Genomic DNA, 23,071 nt, shown 5'->3' with positions numbered 1-23,071 from the left:
CTGTCAAATAAGTAAATAAAATCTTTAAAAAATAATAATAAAATCTTAAAAAAAAAAGATATTCGGGGGTGCCTGGGTGGCTCAGTCGGTTAGAGCATCTGCCTTCAGCTCGGGTCACGATCCCGGGGTCCTGGGATCGAGTCCTGCATTGGGCTTCCAGCTCAGCGTGTCTGCTTGTCCCTCTGCCTCTGCTCCTCCCCCGTTTGTATTCTCTCTCGCTCATTTTCAAACAAATAAAATCTTTAAAAAAAAAAAAACAAAAACGAAGGATATTAAAAAGAAAATAGGGCAGACCCTGTCAGGACCCTCTCACTCTTGAGAGTGTCTTCTGAATCTTCACTTCGTAAGCATTACAAAATACATGTAAATAAATAAAAACAAAATAAAAAATAAAAACAAGGATATTCTTGGGGCGCCTGGGTGGCTCCGTTGGTTAAACGTCCGACTCTTGGTTTCGTCTGGGGTCATGCTCTCAGGTGGTGAGATCGAGCCCCGTGTCAGGCTCCGCGCTCCGCAGGGAGTCTGCTCGAACCTCTGGGCCCCTCCCCCACGCCCTCTCTTAAAAACCAAAGCAAACCAAAAGCACAAGGAAGCTCTTTTCCATGATCAGACACTGACCATGACAAAACGCCGCTCTCCCGATTCGATTCAGCTGGCTGCCCAGACGGCGGGAGTCGTGTGTGTTCTTCCCACCCGCACACGGAAAGGAGGGCCCAGGCCGCGGACATGACAGGAGCCGAAGGCAGAGGCTTTAACCCACTGAGCCACCACGCGCCCCGCAAACACCATTTTCTATCACACTCAGGTTGTGCAGGTCAGGGACTGAGACGGGAAGGTTTATCCGGTGCTTGGGGCAGGGTTTCTGGGTCTTGAGCCCCAATTTCCAAACTAAGACAAGTCACACCCTCACTCTCACCTGTGCCCTGAGCTGATGCCAAAGTGGAATGAGACTTTCGGGGGTCCTGGCAGGCAGTGTATTAACCGGAGAGGAACGTGCGTCATTTGGTCCTATTAGAGGAACACAGTTTTCACTTTTCTCCCCATTGAGGGTGTGGGATCTAACTCCCGGCCCTTAGACCTGCGCTGGCTCAAGTTGGGCTTGACCAGTGAAAAGCGGCAGGAGTCTGGTCTCTGGAGGCCCCCATGGGTTCACACGGAGATTGGGAACAGGCCTCTCAGAACATTTGCTCTTGGATCCAGCAGCCCAAATCCCACAGGAGTCTTGTGGAAGGGCCTGGGGCCGGCCGCCTCCCTTGAGCGCAACCCAGTGGGGCCCCGGCATGGACCTTATCTGACTGCAGCGGCAGGAGAGCCCCAGCGGAGCTCGCCTAGCCCACAGAATAGCAGAGAGCGGTCAATCACTGCCCCGAGCCCTTCCACTTTGGGTGGCTCCTTACACAGTGGTAGATACGTGAACAGGGCAGATAATGGGGCTGTGGCTGTTGCTTCTCCCCAGAAGGGATCCCCTCCTTTTGAAATAAATACGTGCTGAAATATTCACGGTGGAAATAACCTCTGAGGTTTGCTTCCACCCAGCAGCCGGCTCGTGGGAACAAGCCGGGCCCTAGGCTAACTGTGGAGGCTAGACGGCAGGTGCCCTGGGCTCGTCATACCCTTCTCTCTCCTCTGGTGCATGTGGTGGGCCATCTCCAGGGCAGGCCCAACAGCCCTGCCTGCTGGTGCTCTCAGCCCTGTGGTCCCCTCCCACGCTATACTAGGGCAGGTCTGTGAGGCCGGAAGAGCGCAGAAGGGACCTTCCTCCTGAGACGGACGTTGTTAGAGACGCTGCTCTGTGGGCTCTTGTTCCGCGTCCACCTGTCTCTCTGAGGCCTCCTGGGAGAAGCCAGCAGCCCTGCTGCAAGCAGTGCTCTGGAGGGGCCGGGAGTGACAGGTGGCCGGGCAGTGAACCCTCCCGCCCACAAGGACCAGCATCCTGCTCACCGCATTGGCAAGGGCTTGCAGTTCCCACAGATGTCAGGATCCGCTCTGGCCCACTGCTTGCGGCAGCCTCAGGAGACCGGGAGCCAGACCACAGGCCACACCGCTCCCTGGCCCCCAGGAACAGCAGAGTAACTCCTGTTTGCCCGTACGTGTTTTTACACGGTAATAGATCCCTAACAAAGTCTATGTCTGAAATTTCCTTCAACAGGAATTTTTTGCTTTTTGTTTTGTTTTTTAAAAGCTCTTGGTGGGGGCGGGGCACCTGAGTGACTTCACTCCATCAAGCAGCTGCTGTCCACCCAGGTCATGACCCGGGCACCCTGGTCAGGCTCCCTGCTCAGCCCAGAGCCTGCTTCTCCTGCTCCCTCTGCTGTTCCCGCCGCCTGTGCTCTCTAATGAACAAACAAAATCTTAAAAAGTAAATAAAAATAAAAATAAATAAAAGCATTTGGGTTATCTGAAAGCAGAGTTTTCCTCTACCTACAGCTGGGCAATGCAGGACAGTGGGCTGTGGGCTCCGGACTTAGGACGACAGGAAGCCTCGCAAGCAACCCACGGAACCGCAGCCCTTGCAAGGCTCCGCACAGAACGCTGACCGCGCGACCCCTAAGTTACACAAAATCCGCAAGTATTCCTCAAATATTTCACCATGCTCAGAAGATAGCCAGGTTCCTATTTTGCATTGTTTGTGGTCGAAAACGCCCCCCTCCACACGAGGGCAGCGGCGCAGGTGGGCAAGCGCCCCAGGCCCTGCCGGGTCCCGGAGCCGGGGTCTGCGGGGACCTGCGGGGACTATACAGCGTCTCCGGGTCTGCGCGGGGCACACGTCGGACCCCAGCCGACAGCCGCTGCCGACAGCCCGGCGCTCCTCGCGTGCGCGGGAAACAGCGGACGGAGAGACCGGGCCACCCGCGCCGGGGACAGGCTCCCCTCCAGCGGCGCTGGGACCCCAGGGCGGCCCGTGGACAGTCGGACCACACAGGCCGCCAGTCCCCGCGCTTCACAAACCCGCGCTGGGGCACCGCGGGGACGGGTCACGATGTACGAAGGGGCGCACGCGAGGCCGTGAAACTGCCTCGTGCCCCGGGCTGGCGGCCGAGCCCCGAGGACGCCCGGGACCAACAAAAATCACCGGCAGCAAAGCGCGCCAAACCCCAACCCGGCCCGGACCTCGCGGGACGCGCCCACGAGGCCGGCTGCGCAAGATGGTGGCGGCACGCTCCCGGCAGCCCGCGCGCGCGCATGCGCTCCACGGCGGCCGCCCGGCGCGAGCGGAAGTCGCGTGACCCCGGAAGTGGCCGGCCGGGAGCGCGCGGGCGGGGCGGCGACGTTCGTCATTCCGTGCGGGAGGGAGCGCGAGAGCGGCGCGGTCGAGCCTCCGGTGAGCGGCGGCGGGCAGGGTGCGGCGGGGGCGAGGCGGGGCGGGGCCCGGGCGGGGGCGCCGCGGGGCTGGGGGCGCCGCGCCTTTGTTCGCGCCGCTCGCCGGGGGTCGGCGCGGGCCTCCTCTGGGGGCCTCCCCGCGCCCCCGCGCGTGCCTCTGCGCGCCGTCCGGGCCCTGGCCTGGGGCCCCCTCCCCGGGGACGCGAGCGCGGCGGCCGGCCCGAGCGGCGTGGCCCCCGAGCTCCGCAGCCCGCGCGCGCCCGCCCAGATTGCGGAGCCCTGCGGAAGGAAGTGTGGGCCGCGGCCGGCGCGCCCGCGGGAGCCCGTCGCCTGCGGCCACACTTGGGCGGCGTCAGGGCGTGAGCCTCGGGAGGAATTCCAGAGCCGGCGGCCCGGAGGCTGGAAAACGGGCGCGCCCCACCCGACCTGTGGCGGGCGGCCGGCGCGGGGCTCCCGGCGGCCCTTTGTGAGGTCCGGCGCCGGGCGGCTCCAGGCTGCCGGCGCGGTCCCGGGGGACAGGCTCGGCGGACCTTCGGGGCCGGCCGAGGCCAGCGTGGACTGCGCTCTGGTCCACTTCCCGTGCGGCGCGAGGGTCGGAGTGGGCCTCGCCTGTTCCGCAGCGGTTCTGGCGGGCGCGGTGGGGATCCTTAGTCCTGGGGAGCGCGGGGCCTGCCCCCTGCGCTGCTCTGCGCTGCCCCAAGCTCTTCTGGGCCAGGACCCGGAAGAGGCCCCGAGACCTTGCAGCTCTGCAGCCCCCGCGTTGCAGGTCACACGTCCTCACAGTGGGGAGAAGGCTGGCGGATGGTTGGGGTTCCTCGTGCCCGCCTGGACCCGCCTGCGGCTCTCGGCCGGCAGGTCGTCTGAGCTCCAGGACAACCCTGCGCTTGCAGGCCGGGGCCATGCTCCCCGGTCAGGACAGAACCCAAGGAGTGTGTGTGGTCAGGGAGACCCGGGAGGAGGTTTCCAGAGGAAGAGGGTCTGGGAGGCTTCGCAAGCAGGGCAGGATTTGGGCAGGATTTGAGAGGTGGCCCCGCCCTGCCAGTCGGCCAGGGTGCTGTCTCCGCCCCAGCTGTGGGAGAGGTGTGCCCCGTCTTCCTGGGGAGCTCGCTGGAGGGCCTCCGTAGCTCTGGATGCTCTACCCAGACTTCCAGGGGTCCACAAGGTGGGCAGGGCACGGACTGGCCTTTTCTGGGCTTCAGGAGTCTGTGTTGGGGACTTTTGCAAAGCTCTGTCTGCAGTTGCTTTCCTGCAGAAGGCCTGCCTGGGGACAGATGCGGGGCCGGTTCCTTGCCGAGGGCCCATCCATCCAGCAGACGCGTGCCGGCGGTAGAGCTGCCTTCGGGCTGCCACAACCCTGTCCGTCCCCACAGGTGTCCCAGACCCAGCTAGAGGAGAGCATGGCCGAGCAGGAGCCCACCGCCGAGCAGCTAGCACAGATCGCCGCGGAGAACGAGGAGGACGAGCATTCGGTCAACTACAAGCCCCCCGCCCAGAAGAGCATCCAGGAGATCCAGGAGCTGGACAAGGATGACGAGAGTCTGCGCAAGTACAAGGAGGCCCTGTTGGGCCGCGTGACTGTGTCTGCTGGTAAGTGGGCTGAGGCAGCACCAAGAGGGACACCTGTCACTTGTGGGTTCCTGCTGCCAGCTCCCCCCACCCACCAACGGCAAGTTAGGCCTGGGGTAGAGCTCTAACCTGCTCTCATCCGCAGACCCCAACGTCCCCAACGTTGTTGTGACCCGCCTGACCCTGGTGTGCAGCACGGCCCCGGGCCCCCTGGAGCTGGACCTGACAGGTGAGTGGCCTCACTGAGGTCCCTGGCCACAGGCTGGTGCCGCCGGAAGTATTTTCTCAGCACGCGCGTGCCCTCTTGTGGGGGGCATGAGAAGCGCAGCCGGGAAGTCTGCGGCTGTGGCTTTGGGACTGGGGGTCCTGGGTGGGGCCGCCTGGGGCTCTGTGGGTCAGGGTGGGCGCGGAGGGAGTGTTGTGCCCCTTCCTGCAGCTGAGCCTTCCAGTACAATCTTCTCTTGGGCACAGGCGATCTGGAGGCCTTCAGGAGGCAGTCCTTTGTGCTGAAGGAGGGCGTGGAATACCGGATAAAAATCTCTTTCCGAGTAAGGCAGGGGCCGTGGGAGGTGCTGGGGGGCCGTGGGCCTGGAAAGCCTCGCCGAGCTTTGCTTGGCTTCTCTCCCTGCAGGTGAACCGGGAGATCGTGTCTGGCATGAAGTACATCCAACACACATACAGGAAAGGCGTCAAGAGTGAGTGGGGGGGGGTCGGAGGCCTGCCCCCAAGATGGGGCGGCTGCACAAGGGCCCTGGGATCAGGAGGGGGAGAGAGAAGGCAGTGTGTGCCCTCGGCCCTGGGTGGGGTCGGGCAGCCTTGGTGACCACCCATTTCCTGCATACAGTCGACAAGACCGACTACATGGTGGGGAGCTACGGACCCCGGGCGGAGGAGTACGAGTTTCTGACCCCGACGGAGGAGGCACCCAAGGGTATGCTGGCCCGAGGGAGCTACAACATCAAGTCCCGGTTCACAGACGACGACAAGACTGACCATCTGTCCTGGGAGTGGAACCTTACCATCAAAAAGGAATGGAAGGACTGAGCCCTGACCGGGGAGGCAGGCAGGCCTCCGGACAGACAGACGGACCTGTCTGACGTGCCCCACCCCTATCGGCCCCACCCCCCCATCCCGACCCCTTACCAAAGTGCTGACAGGTCTGCACCCCCCCCCACCCCGGCCGACCCTGCCCCTCCCTCCTGGCCCCAGCCTCCTCGGTGGTCTCGCCTTGCTGCTTCTGCCTGTGCTGGAGGGGGAGGGGGGAGGGAGGCTCCGGGCCAGGCCTCCACCTCCCCTTCCGTACCCCTTTGGGTTCCCCCACTCGTCCTAACCTGACCTGAGGCCCTGGTTCTTCAAGGGAATCTCCTGGACGCCCAGGTCCTTGCAGGCCTTTGCAGTTGCCCTGAATCCTGTTGTCTTCTTCCGGGGTGGGGGTGGGGTGGGGTGCATGAGTCGAGGCCTCCTGGGGGCCCGCCCCTCCTGCTTTCACCCGTGCCCGGTCAGCTCATCCCTCGCTGTCAGTCACTGTCTAACCATGATGCCTTAACATGTGGGACGTGTGCTGTGGGGGCTGTCGCTAACCTCCCCCCCCCGTGTCTGCATGAGCATGTGGTGTCCCCCGGTCCCTGCCCCGTCCGCAGCCCCAGTGGCCCGGGGAGGTGTGTGGGGTGTGCTGCTGCTCCCCTCCCCCGGCCGGGGCTGTGGGGACGGCTCGAGGGGCTGGCTGGGGGGGAAGCCAAATTGCCAAAACTGAAGTTGCCTCCATTCCCATCTGGGAGGCCAGGTGTCCTCACGCCTCTGCCTTCTTTGTCCTTGCGGGCAGTCCGGAGCCAGCGGCCGAGCCTTACTTGTCCCGCCTGGGCCTGCCGGCCTGGGGTCGTGTGCCTGGCCTGTCAGTATTTATTGCTTCATATGTGCCGTCCTCTGGGCCCCTGGCCTGCCACCTCTGCCCCCAGGCTCGGTGCCACCATCCCCGGCAGGCCCTCCCCGGACCCAGCCAGGACAACTGTGGGACCAAGCGCGCACAGTCGGAGCCCTCCCCTGTGCCTCCCCTCCCCTCGCCTCCCCTGTTGGGCCCAGGCCTAGAATGTTCAGGAGCCTGACCCTGCTTCTCCTTTTCTGACCGGGAAATAAACTCCCCCAAAGCAGCCAGGGTGTCTGCTGCTTGTCTCGGGGGGCAGGGAGGGCAGCCACGGTGCCTGCGGCTATTGAATGATTTGAAGCTTTCCTTTAAGATCCGGCCAGTGTTTCTCTGGGTGTAGGCCTGGAGTCTCCCCGAATTGCCCAAGTTACACGGTTCTTGGTGGGGGGCAGGGTGGCGCAGTACGTCTCTGGGGTCCGGGGCACAGGTTCCGTGGAGGAAATACCCCAACTCTGAAGAAGGGGAACCTTGCCAGAGACAGTCCTGGGATGGAGTGGGATGAGGCGGTCCCTGTACCAGCAGCGGGGGCAGGAGGCTGGACCGGAAGTCAGTGCGGGGGCTGGGGGGTCCTACAGGACCCAGGCTCCAGGGTGGAACGGGTGAAGTGGGGCAGACAGGAGGAGACTGAGGGGCCCTCACTGCTTGGAGGTGCAGAAGAGCAGCAAGGGGGGCATCTGGGTGGCTCTGGGGGTTAAAGCCGCTGCCTTCGGCTCAGGTCATGGTCTCAGGGTCCTGGGATTGAGCCCCACCTTGGGCTCTCTGCTCGGCAGGGAGCCTGCTTCTTCCTCTCTCTCTGCCTGCCTACTTGTGATCTCTGTCTGTCCTATAAATAAATAAATCTTAAAAAACACACACACACAAACCAGCAAGGGGGCTCCTGGAGGACTGCACAGCCTCTACCGGACCTTGGGGGTGGGGGGCGGGGCAGAAGGGGGACGTCGCCTCCTTTCCTTGCACCGTGGGAGGGCGTCCAGCAACTCTGATGCGCCCTCCCCAGCCTGAGGACGGGAAAAGCGCAGACTGGAAACCACCTCGTGTGGCCTGACGCCTGTTGTGAAACCTGCTCTTTCCGTGCTCTGGGTGGGTTGGAAAAGGGTTTGTGTCACACTTCATGGCGGCAGGAAGCTGCCCTCTGAGAGGCTCGGCTGGCCACACCTTTGGGGCCCTGCCCCTGCTGCCAGCGCTTCCCGGCAGGGTGTGCCCAGCCGGCAGCTTTTCCCTGGCTGGGGCGGCGGTGGACCGCTCCCGGGGGCTGTTGGAGGCCTCGGCCCTGCTCACCAGAGCCCCCTGCTGGATGACAGGGTGAAGTGGCCCTTCCCACCCAGACCCGGGTGACCGAGGAGCAGGGCCCCAAGTCAGGTGGCACAAAAGGCCAGTAGGGCTACACCACCTCGGGCTCGGGGTCTGGGCACCTTTCCCACTGAACGGGGACGCAGCGACCTCTGAAACGCACCCTGGCCCCCCAGAGGTATAGCTGGGCAGGGCAGGGGCTCGAGCTCCGCCGGCGCACCACAGTTCCGGGGCGGGCCACCGCCACACCTCTCCTCGTACATTTCCTACAAGGTCCACGGAACACCCAAAACCAGGGTTTAAACCGTGCGTCGACAGTTCAGCGGCCCAGGGCCTTCTGAGGCTCCCTCAGGCCATGGATTTTCCCAGCTTTGGTCACACATGTGGACTCAGACCCCAAGTGTCGAGTTGTACCGGCGCCTTGCCAAGGGCCAGGACTTTGCTCCGGCCGCTCCCCGGGTGAAGGGTCACATAGGGCAGCACCTGCAGGACTTGCAGGACGTGTCTCGTCAGTCCCAAGTCTAACCTGGTCCTCCTGGTTTCACCCTGAACCTGTCTGTGCAGTCTGGGAGCCTGTGTCTATGGTCCTCTTCCATTGTGTCCCCTGTCCATGTCCCCCAGGAACCCCCAAGCTGCCCCCTCGTCATCTATTCCCAGATGGGCCCTTCTTCCACCAAGGTGCCACTGGACACAGAGGAAGGATCTCTAACGTGACTGACTCGTCACCAATGACCGTGGTTTACGATAATCTTCACGCCCTGCACCATCCCACTCTGGAATCAGGACCCCCTCCCCCCACCTGCCCCCAGGGCCATGGCTCCCCACGGTGCTCCGGCATGCACGTGTGCAGGGTTGCCGGGTCGCATGGTCCTGCCTGGCAGTGGGACCCTACAGCCTGGAGCTGTCCTTCAGCAGCCTAGTGAGCACTTCCTGGGTGGCCGGGAGCCTGCTGTTCACTCCCTCAACACCTTCTACCCTAGCACATACTGGAAAGGAGTTTTATTCTGAGAACTCTACTTAAAAAAAAACACACAAAAAACAAAACTCAGGGCACCTGGGTGTCTCAGTGGGTTAAAGCCTCTGCCTTCAGCTCAGGTCATGATCCCAGGGTCCTAGGATCGAGCCCCACATCGGGTTCTCTGCTCAGTGGGGTGCCTGCTTCCTCCTCTCTCTCTGTACCTACTTGTGATCACTGTCTGTCAAATAAATAAAATCTTAAAAAAATAATAATAAAAAAAAACAAGATTTCATCTTTTTGAGAGACAGAGGAGCACAAGCAGAGGGAGAAATAGACCCTCCGCCAAGCAGGGAGCCTGATGCCAGACCCTGGGATCTTTTTTTTTTTTTTTTTTTAAGATTTTATTTATTTATTTGACAGAGAGAGAGATCACAAGCAGGCAGAGAGGCAGGCAGAGAGAGAGGAGGAAGCAGGCTCCCCGCGGAGCAGAGAGCCCGATGTGAGGCTCGATCCCAGGACCCCGGGACCATGACCTGAGCCGAAGGCAGTGGCTTAATCCACTGAGCCACCCAGGTGCCCCAGACCCTGGGATCTTGACCTGAGCTGAAGGCACATGCTTCACCGACTGAGCCACCCAGGCAACACGAGAACTTTTTTTTTTTTTTAAGATCTTATTTATTAATTGACAGAGAGCTGCAGAATAGGGAGAAGCAGACTCCCCACTGAGCAGGGAGCCTGATGCGGGACTTGGTCCCACCACCAAGAGCAGAAGGCAGATGCTTAATGGACTGAGCCATTCAGGAACCCCTGAGAACTCTATTTTTTTTTTAAAGATTTTATTTATTTATTTGAAAGATAGAGATCACAAGTAGGCAGAGAGGCAGGCAGAGAGAGAGGAGGAAGCAGGCTCCCCGCGGAGCAGAGAGCCCGATGCGGGGCTCGATCCCAGGACCCTGAGATCATGACCAGAGCCGAAGGCAGAGGCTGTAACCCACTGAGCCACCAAGGAGCCCCAAGAGCTCTATTTCTGAGAACAGTATTTATCAAAACATCTTATCACCCAGTAATTCACGAGGTGTAATGGGCACCTTCTCAGAGAATGAGAGACGCCTGGAGGATGTCGTGAGGCAGCGGTGCTGGTCCTGAGAGATGCCAGGACCGCAGCCACAGGGCAGGTGGGCCCTGACCTCCAAGGGCACATTCCAGCTCGGGACCCAGGGTACATGGTGAACACAGCCCCACAGCCTCTCTCTGGAGCTCTAGGATGGTACGTGAGTGGGTCTCACGAAGGAGGTAGGTGTCAGCCCTCCCCTCAAAGCCGAGGTCTGCAAAGGTGTTCAGTGAAGCAGCCTGTGTTCTGGGACCAGCCCCACAGAAACCGGGGACCTCAGACCTTCCCCAAACCAGGCTTCCTTCCAGCTGACAGCCCCGCTTTGCTGCTGCTGCACAGGCTGGTACAGGAAACCAATGCCAAGCTGGGCAGGCGCCTTGAGAAGGCACAGCCAAGACGCCCAAACACGGAGGCTAGGCCAGAGCCTCGTTTAAGCCCTGGTTTTCACAGCTGTGGCCACTGGCTGCACCGTCATCCTCTGCGTCAAGGCGCGTGGACCGCATGCAGCAGAGAGAGGCAGACTCCAGGGTAAGGCTCATTCGCAGCCACAATGGGATCGGGTCTGCTTTGTCCCCCCCGCCCCCCGCTTTTTCTTTTAAAGATTTAATTTACGTAGAGACACAGCGAGAGGGAACACAAGCACGGGAAGTGGGAAGAGAAGCAGGCTTTCCACCCAACAGGAAGCCCGACGCAGGGCTCGATCCCAGGACCCCAGGGATCATGACCTGAGCTGAAGGCAGATGCTTAACCCACTGAACCACCCAGGCGCCCCCGAACACTTTAGATTAGAATCACAAATGCAACGTATGTGAGTCGCTGCGAGTCTCTAGAAGTTGCTTCCTGCTTCGTGTGTCCCGCACAGCGGTCCGTGCCTGGTGTGGCACATGGACACACCGGGAAGCCCTTTTGTTCTGGTCATTAGACCGTTTTTTAAAAAACTTATTTGACAGACAGAGATCACAAGCAGGCAGAGAGGAGGAAGCAGGCTCCCCGCTGAGCAGAGACCCTGATGCGGGACCGATCCCAGGACCCTGAGACCATGACCTCAAAGGCAGACACTCAGGCGCCCCTTGTTTCCCACCTGACCCCGAAGTTCTTGTCTTTTGTCAAGACTACGCGCTCTGGAGTGACGTTGCTCCAAGCCGTCACAAGCTCATCAGCGTCAGGGGACCGTCCAGCTCTTCGCTGTCCCCGTCAGCAGAACAAAACCAGGCCGCGACAGGCAGGTCAAATCCAAGATACAGTCTCCTCCTCTACCAGGCCCCGAGCGCCGGTCCTACGGTTGTGGCGATGACACGACGCCGGGAGGCAGGGGAGCAGCGCCGCGCACTCCCCGCAGAGCAGAAGGGGCTTTGCTTGCAACGGTCGTTGCCGGTGACGGTCGTTCATCTGATGGACCGTCGGGCCAGGGCCCACGGACGCTGGGGCGGACACGCCCACGGCCTTGCTGTGCCAAGGCCCAGCTCCCGACAAGGCCCCGTGAAGGCCGACATCGCGGCGCAGCCACCCTTGCCTGGGGCCGGGGCCGGGGCCGGCGCGTGCACACGACACCCCGGAAGGGGTCCTCTGGCGGGGGAGCCCACACGGGAGCCGAGAAAGCGCCCTCACGAGCCCCTCCCGGCGGCGCGCTCCGGGGACGGCGAAGTCACACAGCCGCCGCCGCCGCGTGCGCGCGCTTCGCTGTTTCCCGCCGCGCCGCGACGCTGGCGGCGGGGCCTCTCCACCGGGGAAGCGAGCGCAGACGGCGCGCGGGCGCGGGGAGGGCGGCCAGGGCGAGCAGAGGGGCGGGGGAGGAGGGACACGCCGGTCGGCCGCGACCACCGCCCGCAGGGCCGCGCTTTCCGCTCTGCCGAAGCCGCCGCCGCCGAGCACAAGCGGGACCCCCGAGCTCGGTCCGCGCGTCCCGGCCCGGCGGTCGGGGGGTCAGCGGCGGGGGCTCGGCCGGCCGGCGGGGGCCCGCGTCGCCGCCCGAAGCCTTCCCCGGCCGGGCTGCCCGACGCCACGGGGCCGCGTCCCTGGTTCCGGACCCGCGGGTGGACGGCCCGGCCTCCCCCGTTTCCTCGCCCGCTTCCGGCCCCGGCACGTTCGGGCTCGGTCTTCCCCGCGCCTCCTCGGCGCCCCGGCCCGCCGAGCCGCACGTGCCGCCGTCCGCGTCCTTAGCCGAGGTCCCTAACAGGCACCGCCCGAACCTCACGCACACCGGAAGTTACGTTAGCTCAGCTTCCGGCTTGCCAAGCCAGGGTGGTGGGTGGGAGGTGTCAGTTACGGACAGGCCGTCCAATCAAAATGCAACACGAGGGGTTTCAGAGGCGCAGGCGCAGCCCCGCCCCTCATCTGAAAACTCCGCCCCACTGCCACGTTCGAAGAGGGATCGCGCGGGGGTGCGCGCATCTCCCAGCCAATCAGGAGCCACAGAGCCCGGGTCCCCACAGGCAGCAGCCATTCCAGACCCACGGAAGGTGTAGGAGAAAGCCACCAGTCACAAGTCGAGGAAGAGAAAGTTCTCCACCGGACACCAATGAGAAGCCCGGGAAGAGTGCGAGCGCGAGCTCCTCGACCAATCCCGGGAGAGAGGGAGGGCGGCCTCCACGGCGATTCCGAATCCGGGGTCGGGGGCCAGTGCGGGTAGCCAGTCCGAGCGCTTCGAAGGCGGGCCCCGACGCCCACCAGCCAATCGGGCGCGGGCGCGGGCGGGCGCGCGCTCGGCGGCGTTCGGGCTTATAGGGGCGGGGCGGCCGGCGCGCGCTCTCGTGGCCTCGCTGTCCCGGCGGCGCCAACTGAAGCGCCGCGCCCGCTGCCGACATGCTGCGCCGCGCTCTGCTCTGCCTGGCCCTGGCCGCCCTGACGCGCGCGGGCGCCGCCGCCCCGGAGGAGGAGGACCACGTCCTGGTGCTCAACAAGGGCAACTTCGAGGAGGCGCTGGCGGCCCACAAGTACCTGCTGGTGGAGTTCTGTGAGTGCCGCCGCCCGGGCCGGGCCTGGCCGCCGCGGGGCGGGGACGGGGGATCGGGGCCGGGGCCGGGGCCGGGGGCAGGCGGGCAGGCGGGCAGGCGGCGCTCCGGGGCGCCCGCCCCACCCGGCCGCACGGGCCGCCGCCCCTCGGCAGCCCGCGGAGCTGCTGTCAGTCCCGGGGCCGCGCCTCCTGCCCGAGCGGACTCCGGGGGCGACGGCAGGTCCACGGCCAGCTCGTGCCTTTGTGCCGCTGTCCGCGTGGCGGGTCCCCCCGTGGGCCCGGGAGAGCGAGGGACCCCTGTGAGCCGCCGCATTTACAAAGGGGCGCTCGGGGGGCAGCCCGCCGCCTGCCCCGGGCCGGCCCCAGAGCGCGCGCCCCTGCGGGCACTGCCTTGCAGCGCGCCGTCCACCCCGCACCCAGCACCCCTGTGTGCGTGTAAGTGTTGTCGCGGCCGGCCGGAGTCTCGAGCCCCGCGGGGCTGCCGGCCTCAGCGGAGAGGCCGCGCTGCTGCCCCGGCCACGCGTCTCTGCTAAGCAGTGTCGGGGCCGCTGTGCCCAGGAGCGGCTGGCACTCGGGACCAGCTCTTAGCCCCCCTGGGTTCCCCGAGGGCAGTGCCAGGGACACGGCTGCCCGTGCTGCCCGCAGGGATGGGAGGGTCCCTGCCGCTAGAGTCTGTCCCCTGCCGACGGGACGGAGCAGTGGGGGCTGGTGCGGTTTGTCGTTGGTGGCCTCTGTCCCAATACTGCTTCCGAGCCCCGAGCTATCCGCCCGGCGGTGAGTGTTCCCGGGTTATCGGGGTGAGCAGATAAGATTTTTATGCAAGGAAGTACGGAGGAGAAGGCGGGGGAAGCGGTGGGACTGGGCAGTGCCGCTCTCTAGCACCCCACTTTCTTTTCCAGATGCCCCTTGGTGCGGCCACTGCAAGGCTCTGGCCCCCGAGTACGCCAAAGCCGCTGGGAAGCTGAAGGCAGAAGGTTCGGAGATCAGGCTGGCCAAGGTCGATGCCACAGAAGAGTCTGATCTGGCCCAGCAGTATGGTGTCCGCGGCTACCCTACCATCAAGTTCTTCAAGAACGGGGACACAGCTGCTCCCAGGGAGTACACAGGTGTGACTCCCACACTGCCCCGGAACGTGGAGCGTAGCCGAGGGGCGGGGAGGGGAACCTGTTCTCCGTCCAGTTCCGCCTCTCAGGCCCTTGTGAGGGGTGTCCAGCCATCCCTGCAGCGTCTCTCTGGTGGAGGGGGACAGCCTTCAGGGCTGACGAGCTGAGGCGCGTCCCAAGACTGACCGGGGAGGAGAGGAAGGCTGGGGCCCTTGGGACCACACAGAGGAGCGAGTGTAGTGACCGCTAACTCGGGTGTTCCAGCTGCCAAGCCGAGTGCCGCCAGGGACAGGCCAGCATCAGGCACCTGTCACAGCTGAGCTCTCTGCAGCGCGAGCCCTTGTGGCTGCCTCGGGGGCTGGGCCCCTGTGGCCTGGTAGGTACTGATGAGAGGAGAGACTTCTGTCTCTAGAACCGGTTCTGTGGCTGTGCCGTCGGAATGCTCTGGAGGAGCCTGGTTAATCCTGACGCTGGCGACTCTGGTCTCCTTCCCGTGCTGCTGTTTTATGGTTCCCGTGTTCGCTTTTGGAACAGGAAGCGCACAGTTCTACGATCCCATCGCTGACGCGTAGCTTTGGCGAACGAGACAGCCACTCCTAGTCCCACCTGTAACGGGTGACTCAGCCTTGAGCCACCACTTAGAGCCCTTTTCCCGGTGCGAGCCCCTGCAGCCTCTCTCAGGGTGGACCAGGCAGCCGAGCTGCCGGGGGGAGAGACTGGCCTCGGGCTCAGGAGTCGGGCTTCCAGCTGTCCGTCTTGTCGGCCCTGGGTGGCACGCAGGTGTATGATCGCTCTGCCCTGCTGGTCCGGCAGGCACGTGCGGTGGGCCACCCCCGCGGACAGCGACGCCAGAGCGGCCGGGACACGCAAGGCCAGCTGGAGCTCTGCGTGTTTTCGCAGGGAACGCTGGTGTTCAGCAGACTTCTCGAGCAGCCCCCCCTTTTTTTTTGTTTAAAGTTCTACCACATCTTTAATTAAGGTGATGCGCAGAGTAAGGCCGGGGAGAAGTGTGTGTGCGCGCTCAGTGATCTTCAGTGTCAGGAGATTCCTAAGATGCAGAGGAACCGGGGAAGGAAAACGAATTGTAACTATGGCCAGAGGCAGCCACTGCTTTTCCCTGCGACTCTGTCGCAGCTTCTCTCGCGCACAGAAGAGTCTTGTTGGCGGTAGGACTCACGGGCGTGAGGACGAGGTGGCTGTCCTGCGGCAGGGGAACAGCCGGCTCTGGCCGGGTGGGCTGGGCGGGCCCGGCTCTCAGCGGAACCGCATGTGTTTGGGCACAGCTGGCCGGGAGGCCGAGGACATCGTGAATTGGCTGAAGAAGCGCACAGGCCCGGCTGCCACCACGCTGCCTGACAGGGCAGCTGCAGAGGCCTTGCTGGAGTCCAGCGAGGTGACCGTCGTTGGCTTCTTCAAGGTAGAGGCTTGGGAGTTTTCTCTCGGGGCCTTCTTCCCCCCAGCGTGGGAGGAGGGATCCCCGGGGGCCGGGCCCGGCGGGGGTCCGCGGTGCGGGGAACTGTGGCCGCCCCTACAGCTTCTCCTCTGTAGGACGTGGAGTCGGACTTTGCCAAGCAGTTCCTGCTGGCAGCGGAGGCGGTGGACGACATACCTTTTGGGATCACGTCCAACAGTGACGTGTTCTCCAGATACCAGCTGGCCGGGGACGGGGTCGTGCTCTTCAAGAAGGTGAGCGGCCTCCCTCGGCCCCACCCCGGGTGCTGGGACACGGTGGGGGGGGTGGGGCCTGGCGGACCTTGGCCGGGCGGTGCTGCCCTGCCCCGGGCCGACTTACGGGGCCAGTTGTGCAACGTCCGGCCGGAGGAGCCGCTTGCACGGGCCTTCAGACTTTGCGCCGTGGGGTTGCTGTGGCCCGCATGGCGGCTGCAGGGTTGGCTCTTCCGAAAGAGACGGGGAAGGACGGCAGAGGTCGCGCGGTGACTGGTTCCAAGCCTAGGATCGTAATGACGCAGACGGCGCTGTGCGACCGGCGCTCCTGCTTCCGTGTCGGTCCTGCTCACTGGAAACAGAGACCCTGAGCGTTGGCTCTTGGGCGGTTGTTCCCACCACCGGCCCAGCCCGGCCCCCCGCGGTGTGGTGAGCACGAGGCCTGGGCCATGTGCCCTTCAGTTGTCTGCACCGTTGCTAGGACGAGGCCTGGCTCTCATGTGCAGCGTGACCATGGGGTCACAGGGTCTTTCAACTTTTGTTTTAGCCACCACACAGCCAGGTGGGCTGGCTGAACCCCCGTGATGTCCGAATACGCTCTCCTGCCTTGGCCCGTGGTGTGTCCATGCGGTTCCGATGGCGTAGGCGGTGGAGAGGGAGAACACCCCTGGAGAGTGGGGACGGGGCAGGAGGCGTGTCCTCGGGGCTGGAGATAGGGTCTCTGAGTCCTGCTTCGTCCCTGCAGGAAGCAGGCAGGTTCAGAGCTCCAATAAAGCAGTACAGTGTGTGGTCCGAAGGGGTGCCAGGCTCCAGGCTGGGGCCCCCATGCGTGCGCCCCCTGACGTGTGGGGCCGCGGTCAGCTCTCCGTAGTAACTGCTGCACCTGGCCAGGCACTGGCAGGGGGCCTAGGTGTCTCCCAGGCGGAGGACCGGGGACACGCTGGCTTGGGGTGGCTTTCTTCTGCTGTCCTCGCCATTCCGCTATTGCTGTAGTCCGTCCCGCCTCGGGAGAACTCCGGACGCTGTCTTCGCTCTCAGAGGGAGCAGCTTTGCTAGACGAGCCACTAGGCCTCGCACGGGCGCCCGGGAGATCTGGTTACACGTGTGACGAGGAGTTCTGGGAGCCCCTGGGGCGTTGGAGGGGTGGGCCTCGGGGTGGCGGGAGTCCTGAGTCCTGCAGTTGAGGCTGATGGAGGAAGGAGTTACTCTGATGCCACCGAGGCCAGTTCGCGCTCCTGCGTCCACACGGTGCTTCCCCCCACCCTGAAGATCCAGAGCCCCACTCGTCTTTTTTTAAGACTTTATTTATTCGTCTGCGAGAGGAAAAGAAGGGAGGGAGAGGCAGGGAGAGGGAGAAGCAGGCACCGCGCTGAGCAGGGAGCCTGATGCAGGACTCGATCCCAGGACCCCAGGACCGTGACCTGAGCTGGAGGCAGACACCCAACCATCTGACCCCCCCCAGGCACCCCTAGAGCACCAGTTTTCATGCAGGACCTGTGGGTGCTTACGTGTCCGTGAGGGTCTGCGGAGGCTTCACGTGCAGGAGCTCAGTGGGTAAACTGACCACCGTGTGCTTGCTTCCTGTGGTCCTTGCTCCCAGGGCACAGCCGGCCCCCTTGGGTCTGATGCCGGTTGGGGGCAGCCTTGAGCAGAAGCCCGGTGGAGCCCAGGGACTTGGTGCTGTGCGGGTCAGTGGGAGTCACAGCTGTCGTCCCATGGGCCACGCCACGGATACGAGGAGGGAGGCTCGGGTCCAGCTCGTGAGTTCCTTTCGGGCAGCTTCCTGTCTCCTGCGGGCTGATCAGCCCAGTTCCTCAAAGTGCGCTGGGTCTTCCTGTCTGCCCAGGGCCGTTGGGGGGTGGGGGGCACGCTGAGCCGGGTGCCTTCCTAGCAGGACAGGGCAGGTGGGCTCCCAGGAGCAGCCAGCAGGCACTCACTGGAAAGATGGGGGCTTGGGTCATGGGTCACTGCTTGTTGGACCTTTGGTTTGAGAGCTGCTTACGCTGTGTCTTTGTTGCGGGCTCTGCTTTTTCTTTTTTATTCTTTGGAGCTGGAGGTCTAGGAGTAGCTGTGGGGCTAGGCTTCTCCTCCATTGCCTACAGCGTCGAGCCTTTTGGGGACGTTAGTCGCTGGGGCCCAGTGCAGCTGGCCTCTGCTGTCCCTAGCTGGGGGAGAGCTGACTGTTTTTCACTAACGTAGACAGTGAGCATCATGGGATGCGGTACCGTTACTGAAAAGATCGTGTCTCGAGACAGGTGCGTGGGGCAACTCTGTTCTTCAGGCCTCGCGTGAAATAGGGCAGACTGCTCCCAGCGTGGGGGCGGACACGGTTCTGGGGAAGTGGCGGGCGCCGTGGCCTGTGCCGCTCGGAGGGGCTCAGCAGCTTGCTGGGGGCGCAGGCCTGGGGGGGCCCAGCCTCCTGGCTCCTTGCCCTTTACCTCTTCTCCATCCCTGGCGTGGGGGAGAGCAAGCAGGCTTCAGTTTTGCCCAGGAGGGAGGCTCCCAGTGCCCAGCCCTTGGTCCGGTCGAACGGAGCAGCCCCCGTCGCGGTCAGGATGGAGCCTGGCCGGAGCAGAATGTTGGCGGCAGCGGGGAGTGGCCGCCTGCTCTTGCAGAAGTTCCTCTGGGGAAGCGCAGGGGGGAATGACTGGGAAGGAAAGGATGGTAGTTTCTGTCCCTGGGTCTGATCTGACAGTTCGGAGGGAAGGACGGAAGGCTCACCTGGGCAGGCTCAGGCCCCCCATCCAGAGCCGCAGCTGTAGCTGGGCTCCCGTTGGGCCTGTCTGGGGAACAGCTGGGCCTTCCGCCTTCGGGCCCCTCAAAGTCTTCATGTTACTGGGGATCCCAGAGAGCGGGAGTGGCTGCATACCATACTTACTGTTTTCTATTGGGTCAGAAACTAGAACTGAGAAATTTTTCTTTCTCGTAAAGATTTTATGTATTTGAGAGAGAGACAGAGGGAGAAGCAGGCTCCCCGCTGAGCAGGGAGCCCAAGCGGGACTGGATCCCAGGACCCTGAGACCATGATCCGAGCCGAAGGCAGAGGCTTCACTGACTGAGCCCCCCAGGGGCGCCCGGCTGGCTTAGTCAGAAGAGCGCGTGACTCTTGACCTCAGGCCCACGTTGGGTGAGGAGGCAACTTAAACCTTGTCCGTCCAGGGGCGCCTGGGGGGCTCCGTGGGTTAAAGCCTCTGCTTTCGGCTCAGCTCATGATCTCAGGGTCCTGGGATCGAGCCCCGCATCGGGCTCTCTGCTCAGCGGGGAGCCTGTTTCCCTTCCTCTCTCTCTGGCTGCTCTGCCTACGTGTGATCTCTGTCTGTCAAATAACTAAATAAAATATTTAAAAAAAAAAAAAAAGCACTGCTCTCATGGGTATCACCACACCTTGTTTAACCACAGCGATAAGCACCCCTGGAAACTCACTGTTTAAAAAAAAAAACCTTGTCCATCTAAAACAAGTTATTTGTAGTAACTTGGGAAAGTTGGTTTTTCCACGCTGACAGCAGCTGGATGGTGAGAGTGTCGGGTTTCTGGCAGTCTGTGGCGGCTGCCTGGTGGAGGCGGTCCTGGCTGACCTCTGTCTGTCTGGACATCCCTCATCTCCGCTTCTGTCCAAGGGCACAGCAGGCCCGGGAGAGGGCGCGCTCGGAGGCCAAGCAGGAAACTGCAGCCGCTGTGAAAGGCCCCGCGCCCTCCCCTTGGTGTCGCTGTTGCCAGGTGCTGGGAGAGAGGCTGCCCTCTGCAGCTCTCCCGGGCTTTGTTTCCTGGACAGAGGCATGTGGCTTCTACTCCCTGCTGCTCTTGAAAGCCCCGACCGGAAGGACCGGAAGGGGGCTGCCGGACCGCGGAACTGCCAAGCCCAGGCGGGCGGGGGGCGGGGGGAGGGGCGGGGGCGCTGCGGGAGGCTCTGGGAGCACCAGGGTCCTCCCGGCCCTCTCTGCATCCACAGTTCGACGAAGGCCGCAACAACTTTGAGGGGGACATCACCAAAGAGAAGCTGCTGGACTTCATCAAGCACAACCAGCTCCCACTGGTCATCGAGTTCACGGAGCAGGTGCGGCTCTCCTGTGGGTCCTGTGCCCTGAGGATGGGGTGGCACGGGAGGGTCACAAGGTCCTGGCCCCAGGGACCCTTCAATACGCAGCGTTGCCCCGGTGGCATCACAGCCGCCGAGGGAATCTCGTTAACGGCTCAGTTCGTGGCCCAGACCCAATGCCCTCTGCTTATGACACAGACGGCCCCAAAGATCTTCGGAGGCGAAATCAAGACCCACATCCTGCTGTTCCTGCCCAAGAGCGTGTCCGACTACGACAGCAAGCTGAGCGACTTCAAGAAGGCCGCTGAGCGCTTCAAGGGGAAGGTGAGCCCTGGCGCACCTGCGGCGGGTGGGAACCACTGTGGGTCCCCACCTGACCCCCACCTGACCGCGCCTCTCCCCCCAGATCCTGTTCATCTTCATCGACAGCGACCACGCCGACAACCAGCGCATCCTCGAGTTCTTCGGCCTCAAGAAGGAGGAGTGCCCCGCCGTGCGCCTCATCACCCTGGAGGAGGAGATGACCAAGTACAAGCCGGAGTCCGACGAGCTGACGTCGGCGAGGATCGAGGAGTTCTGCCTTCGCTTCCTGGAGGGCAAGATCAAGGTGGGGGAGCCGCGTCCTGGCGTGGCGCTGGCCTGTGCCGGCCTCTGGGCCCTCGGGGCTCCCCTGCTTAGGGAGCGTGGAGCAGCTCCGACCTCTGGACACGGTCCTCTCCCATGGCTCCGAGGGCCGCTGTGGGGGTTCCGGGCGTCCGTGACCCTGTTCCCCTGCCCTCCAGCCCCACCTCATGAGCCAGGAGCTGCCCGAAGACTGGGACAAGCAGCCCGTCAAGGTGCTGGTTGGGAAGAACTTTGAAGAAGTTGCCTTCGACGAGAAAAAGAACGTCTTTGTGGAATTCTGTAAGTGAGGTCCCCCCAGCACCCCCGGGCCTGTCCGCCCCGTGAGGACGTGCGCACTGGGGGCGGGCAGCGGGCGGCTCTGGGCCCAGCGCCTTGGCTTGGCTCTCTTCCAGATGCCCCGTGGTGCGGCCACTGCAAACAGCTGGCCCCCATCTGGGAAAAGCTGGGAGAGACGTACAAGGACCACGAAAGCATCGTCATCGCCAAGATGGACGCCACGGCCAACGAGGTGGAGGCCGTGAAAGTGCACAGCTTCCCCACGCTGAAGTTCTTCCCCGCCAGCGCCGACAGGACGGTGCGCGGCCGGCCCAGGTGGGAGGCGGGGGGCGGGGGCGGTCCAGCTCCCTGACCCTCCCTCCCCCCACAGGTCATTGATTACAACGGGGAGCGGACACTAGACGGTTTTAAGAAGTTCTTGGAGAGCGGTGGCCAGGACGGGGCTGGGGATGATGACGTGAGTGGAACTCTGTGGGCGCCGCTAGAGGGGCATGAGTGTGTCCCCAGGCCGGGCAGCGGCTCTCGGAGTGCTGGTATTTGCTCGCGGCACCTTAGATGGGTCCCATACGGGCCCCTGCCAGCCGGGACTCGGGCTCCTCCCCAGCCGGGTGGCTGAGGTGTCCTGCTGGACAGCAGCTTCGGCCTTGGGCGGCTGGGCTGAAGCAGAGGGTTGTCTGCTGGGTGGGGGTGGGGGGGCAGAAGGGGCAGGAGCCCTGCCAAGGGAGCACACCGTGAAGCTGGCGTGGGGCCCCAGGGCTGTCCCTGGCCCCACAGACCCTGGAGGCTGGGGTCCTGGGCTCCCCTCCGCGTCGGTCTTGGTGGCGGAAGACCCCCTCGCGTCCACTCGTAGAGCCCAGAGTTGGTCGCTTCTGTCCGCGTGGCCGGCTGGGCTGCAGGGCCCGGGGGCTGGGGCCGGGCTGTGCCACCGGCCTGGCCCAGTGGGTTTCTTCACGTCCTTCTCCTCCACCCCAGGACCTGGAGGATCTGGAAGAAGCGGAAGAGCCTGACCTGGAGGAGGAGGACGACCAGAAAGCTGTGCGAGACGAGCTGTGAGGTGCAGCGCGCGGACCTGGCACCCCAGACACGACCCCCACCCCCCACCCACGGGCAGCGCCGCCCAGTGGCGCGGCCTCCGGAAGCCCGAGGACCCTCACGGGAAGGAAGGGCCACCGACCGGCAATGCAGGGAATTTTTCTGAAGCATCACTTTATCCCAACACGTGTAAACTTAGACCCGTCTCTTACTTGTGCTTTTCAGTTTTTGGAAAGGGATTTTGCCCCGGGCAGCTCACTGTGGTGGGCCGTTGTTTTTTTTCAATAGTGATGTACTTTTTCGTACATGGGTCTGTCCAAAGTGCTTGTTAAAATGTCTCTGAATCTCATGGCAGGTGAAGTCTCCTTCCTGTTAGGGTTTATTCTATCACTTTAAGAAATTCCATTTGTGGGATTTTGAGACATTTTTGGACGTCAGGGTGTCCCACTGTGGCCGGGCCTCCCTGGAGACTCCTGTCCCCCGTGTGGGAGGGGCCGAGCCGGGCCAGCAGGGTCCCTCTCCCCTCCTGCTGGTGCCGCGTGACGGAGCGTGGGTCTCGTGTTGTTGGCTTAGGTGGAGACTCTAGGTCTCCGTCACAGGGTCTTGTAGGACTGGAGGGGGTGGTGGATGCCGGCTGAGCCCAGGGCAGACCCGGGCGGCCCCCCCTTCCTCCCCGAGCCAGGCTCCGGGTGCTCTGTGACGTCAGCACCACCTGAGGCCTGCGGCAGACACAACCAGAACCCTCCATTTCCAGGCTGGACAACGGCCAAGGGTGCTTGAGCCGAACCATGTGTGGGCCGTTCTTCAGCTGTTTCTACCACGATATTGGAATTGAATACATTGGCCAAATAAAGTTGAAATTTTACTACCTCTCGTCTCTGCTTCAGAAGCTCTGCATGTGGTGGGGAGTGGGCCAGGGTCAGGCCTCTCCCCATCGGGGCAGCTTTCTCGGAGCGTGGGGCGTCCACAGGAGCCACAGGCGTGTCCCAGGTGGTCAGTCGCCAAACACGCACGGCCGCGGGTGCTGCAGCTGGATGGGGGTGGGGGTCTGGTGCTGTCCTGGGGCGTCTCGCTGCCTTGGGACACAAGGTGGCCCCTTGTGGAGGCCGCCGGGGGTCTGACGAGTCAGCGGTGTGCGCTTGGGCACGGGTGACCCAGTGGCATTGCTGTGCTCACCACTGAGCCACACTGGTCGGGGTCGCGTGTTCAAATAGC

General features: G+C 63.4%; 2 protein-coding genes across 2 annotated transcripts; both read left to right on the top strand.

Moving 5' to 3' along the window:
* Positions 1–3,222: 3,222 nt before the first annotated feature.
* On the top strand, positions 3,223–7,034 carry ARHGDIA (Rho GDP dissociation inhibitor alpha). The gene is made up of 6 exons (XM_045986407.1): positions 3,223–3,322; positions 4,692–4,908; positions 5,033–5,116; positions 5,359–5,435; positions 5,519–5,582; positions 5,732–7,034. The coding sequence occupies exons 2-6, from the start codon at positions 4,719–4,721 to the stop codon at positions 5,929–5,931; spliced, it is 615 nt and encodes a 204-aa protein (XP_045842363.1). The 5' UTR covers positions 3,223–3,322; positions 4,692–4,718; the 3' UTR covers positions 5,932–7,034.
* A 5,874-nt stretch (positions 7,035–12,908) lies between these two features.
* P4HB (prolyl 4-hydroxylase subunit beta) lies at positions 12,909–22,724 on the top strand. Its single transcript, XM_045984303.1, has 11 exons — positions 12,909–13,120; positions 14,020–14,226; positions 15,507–15,640; positions 15,772–15,909; positions 19,838–19,942; positions 20,123–20,248; positions 20,331–20,531; positions 20,707–20,827; positions 20,941–21,122; positions 21,195–21,281; positions 21,797–22,724. The coding sequence occupies exons 1-11, from the start codon at positions 12,970–12,972 to the stop codon at positions 21,875–21,877; spliced, it is 1,533 nt and encodes a 510-aa protein (XP_045840259.1). The 5' UTR covers positions 12,909–12,969; the 3' UTR covers positions 21,878–22,724.
* Positions 22,725–23,071: the final 347 nt, after the last annotated feature.

This window comes from Meles meles, chromosome 18 (genome assembly GCF_922984935.1).
Source record: "Meles meles chromosome 18, mMelMel3.1 paternal haplotype, whole genome shotgun sequence".
NCBI classification, from domain to species: Eukaryota; Metazoa; Chordata; class Mammalia; order Carnivora; family Mustelidae; genus Meles; species Meles meles.
The sequence above is the reverse complement of the archived record's forward strand: the minus strand, read 5'-3'. Positions and strand labels throughout refer to the sequence as shown.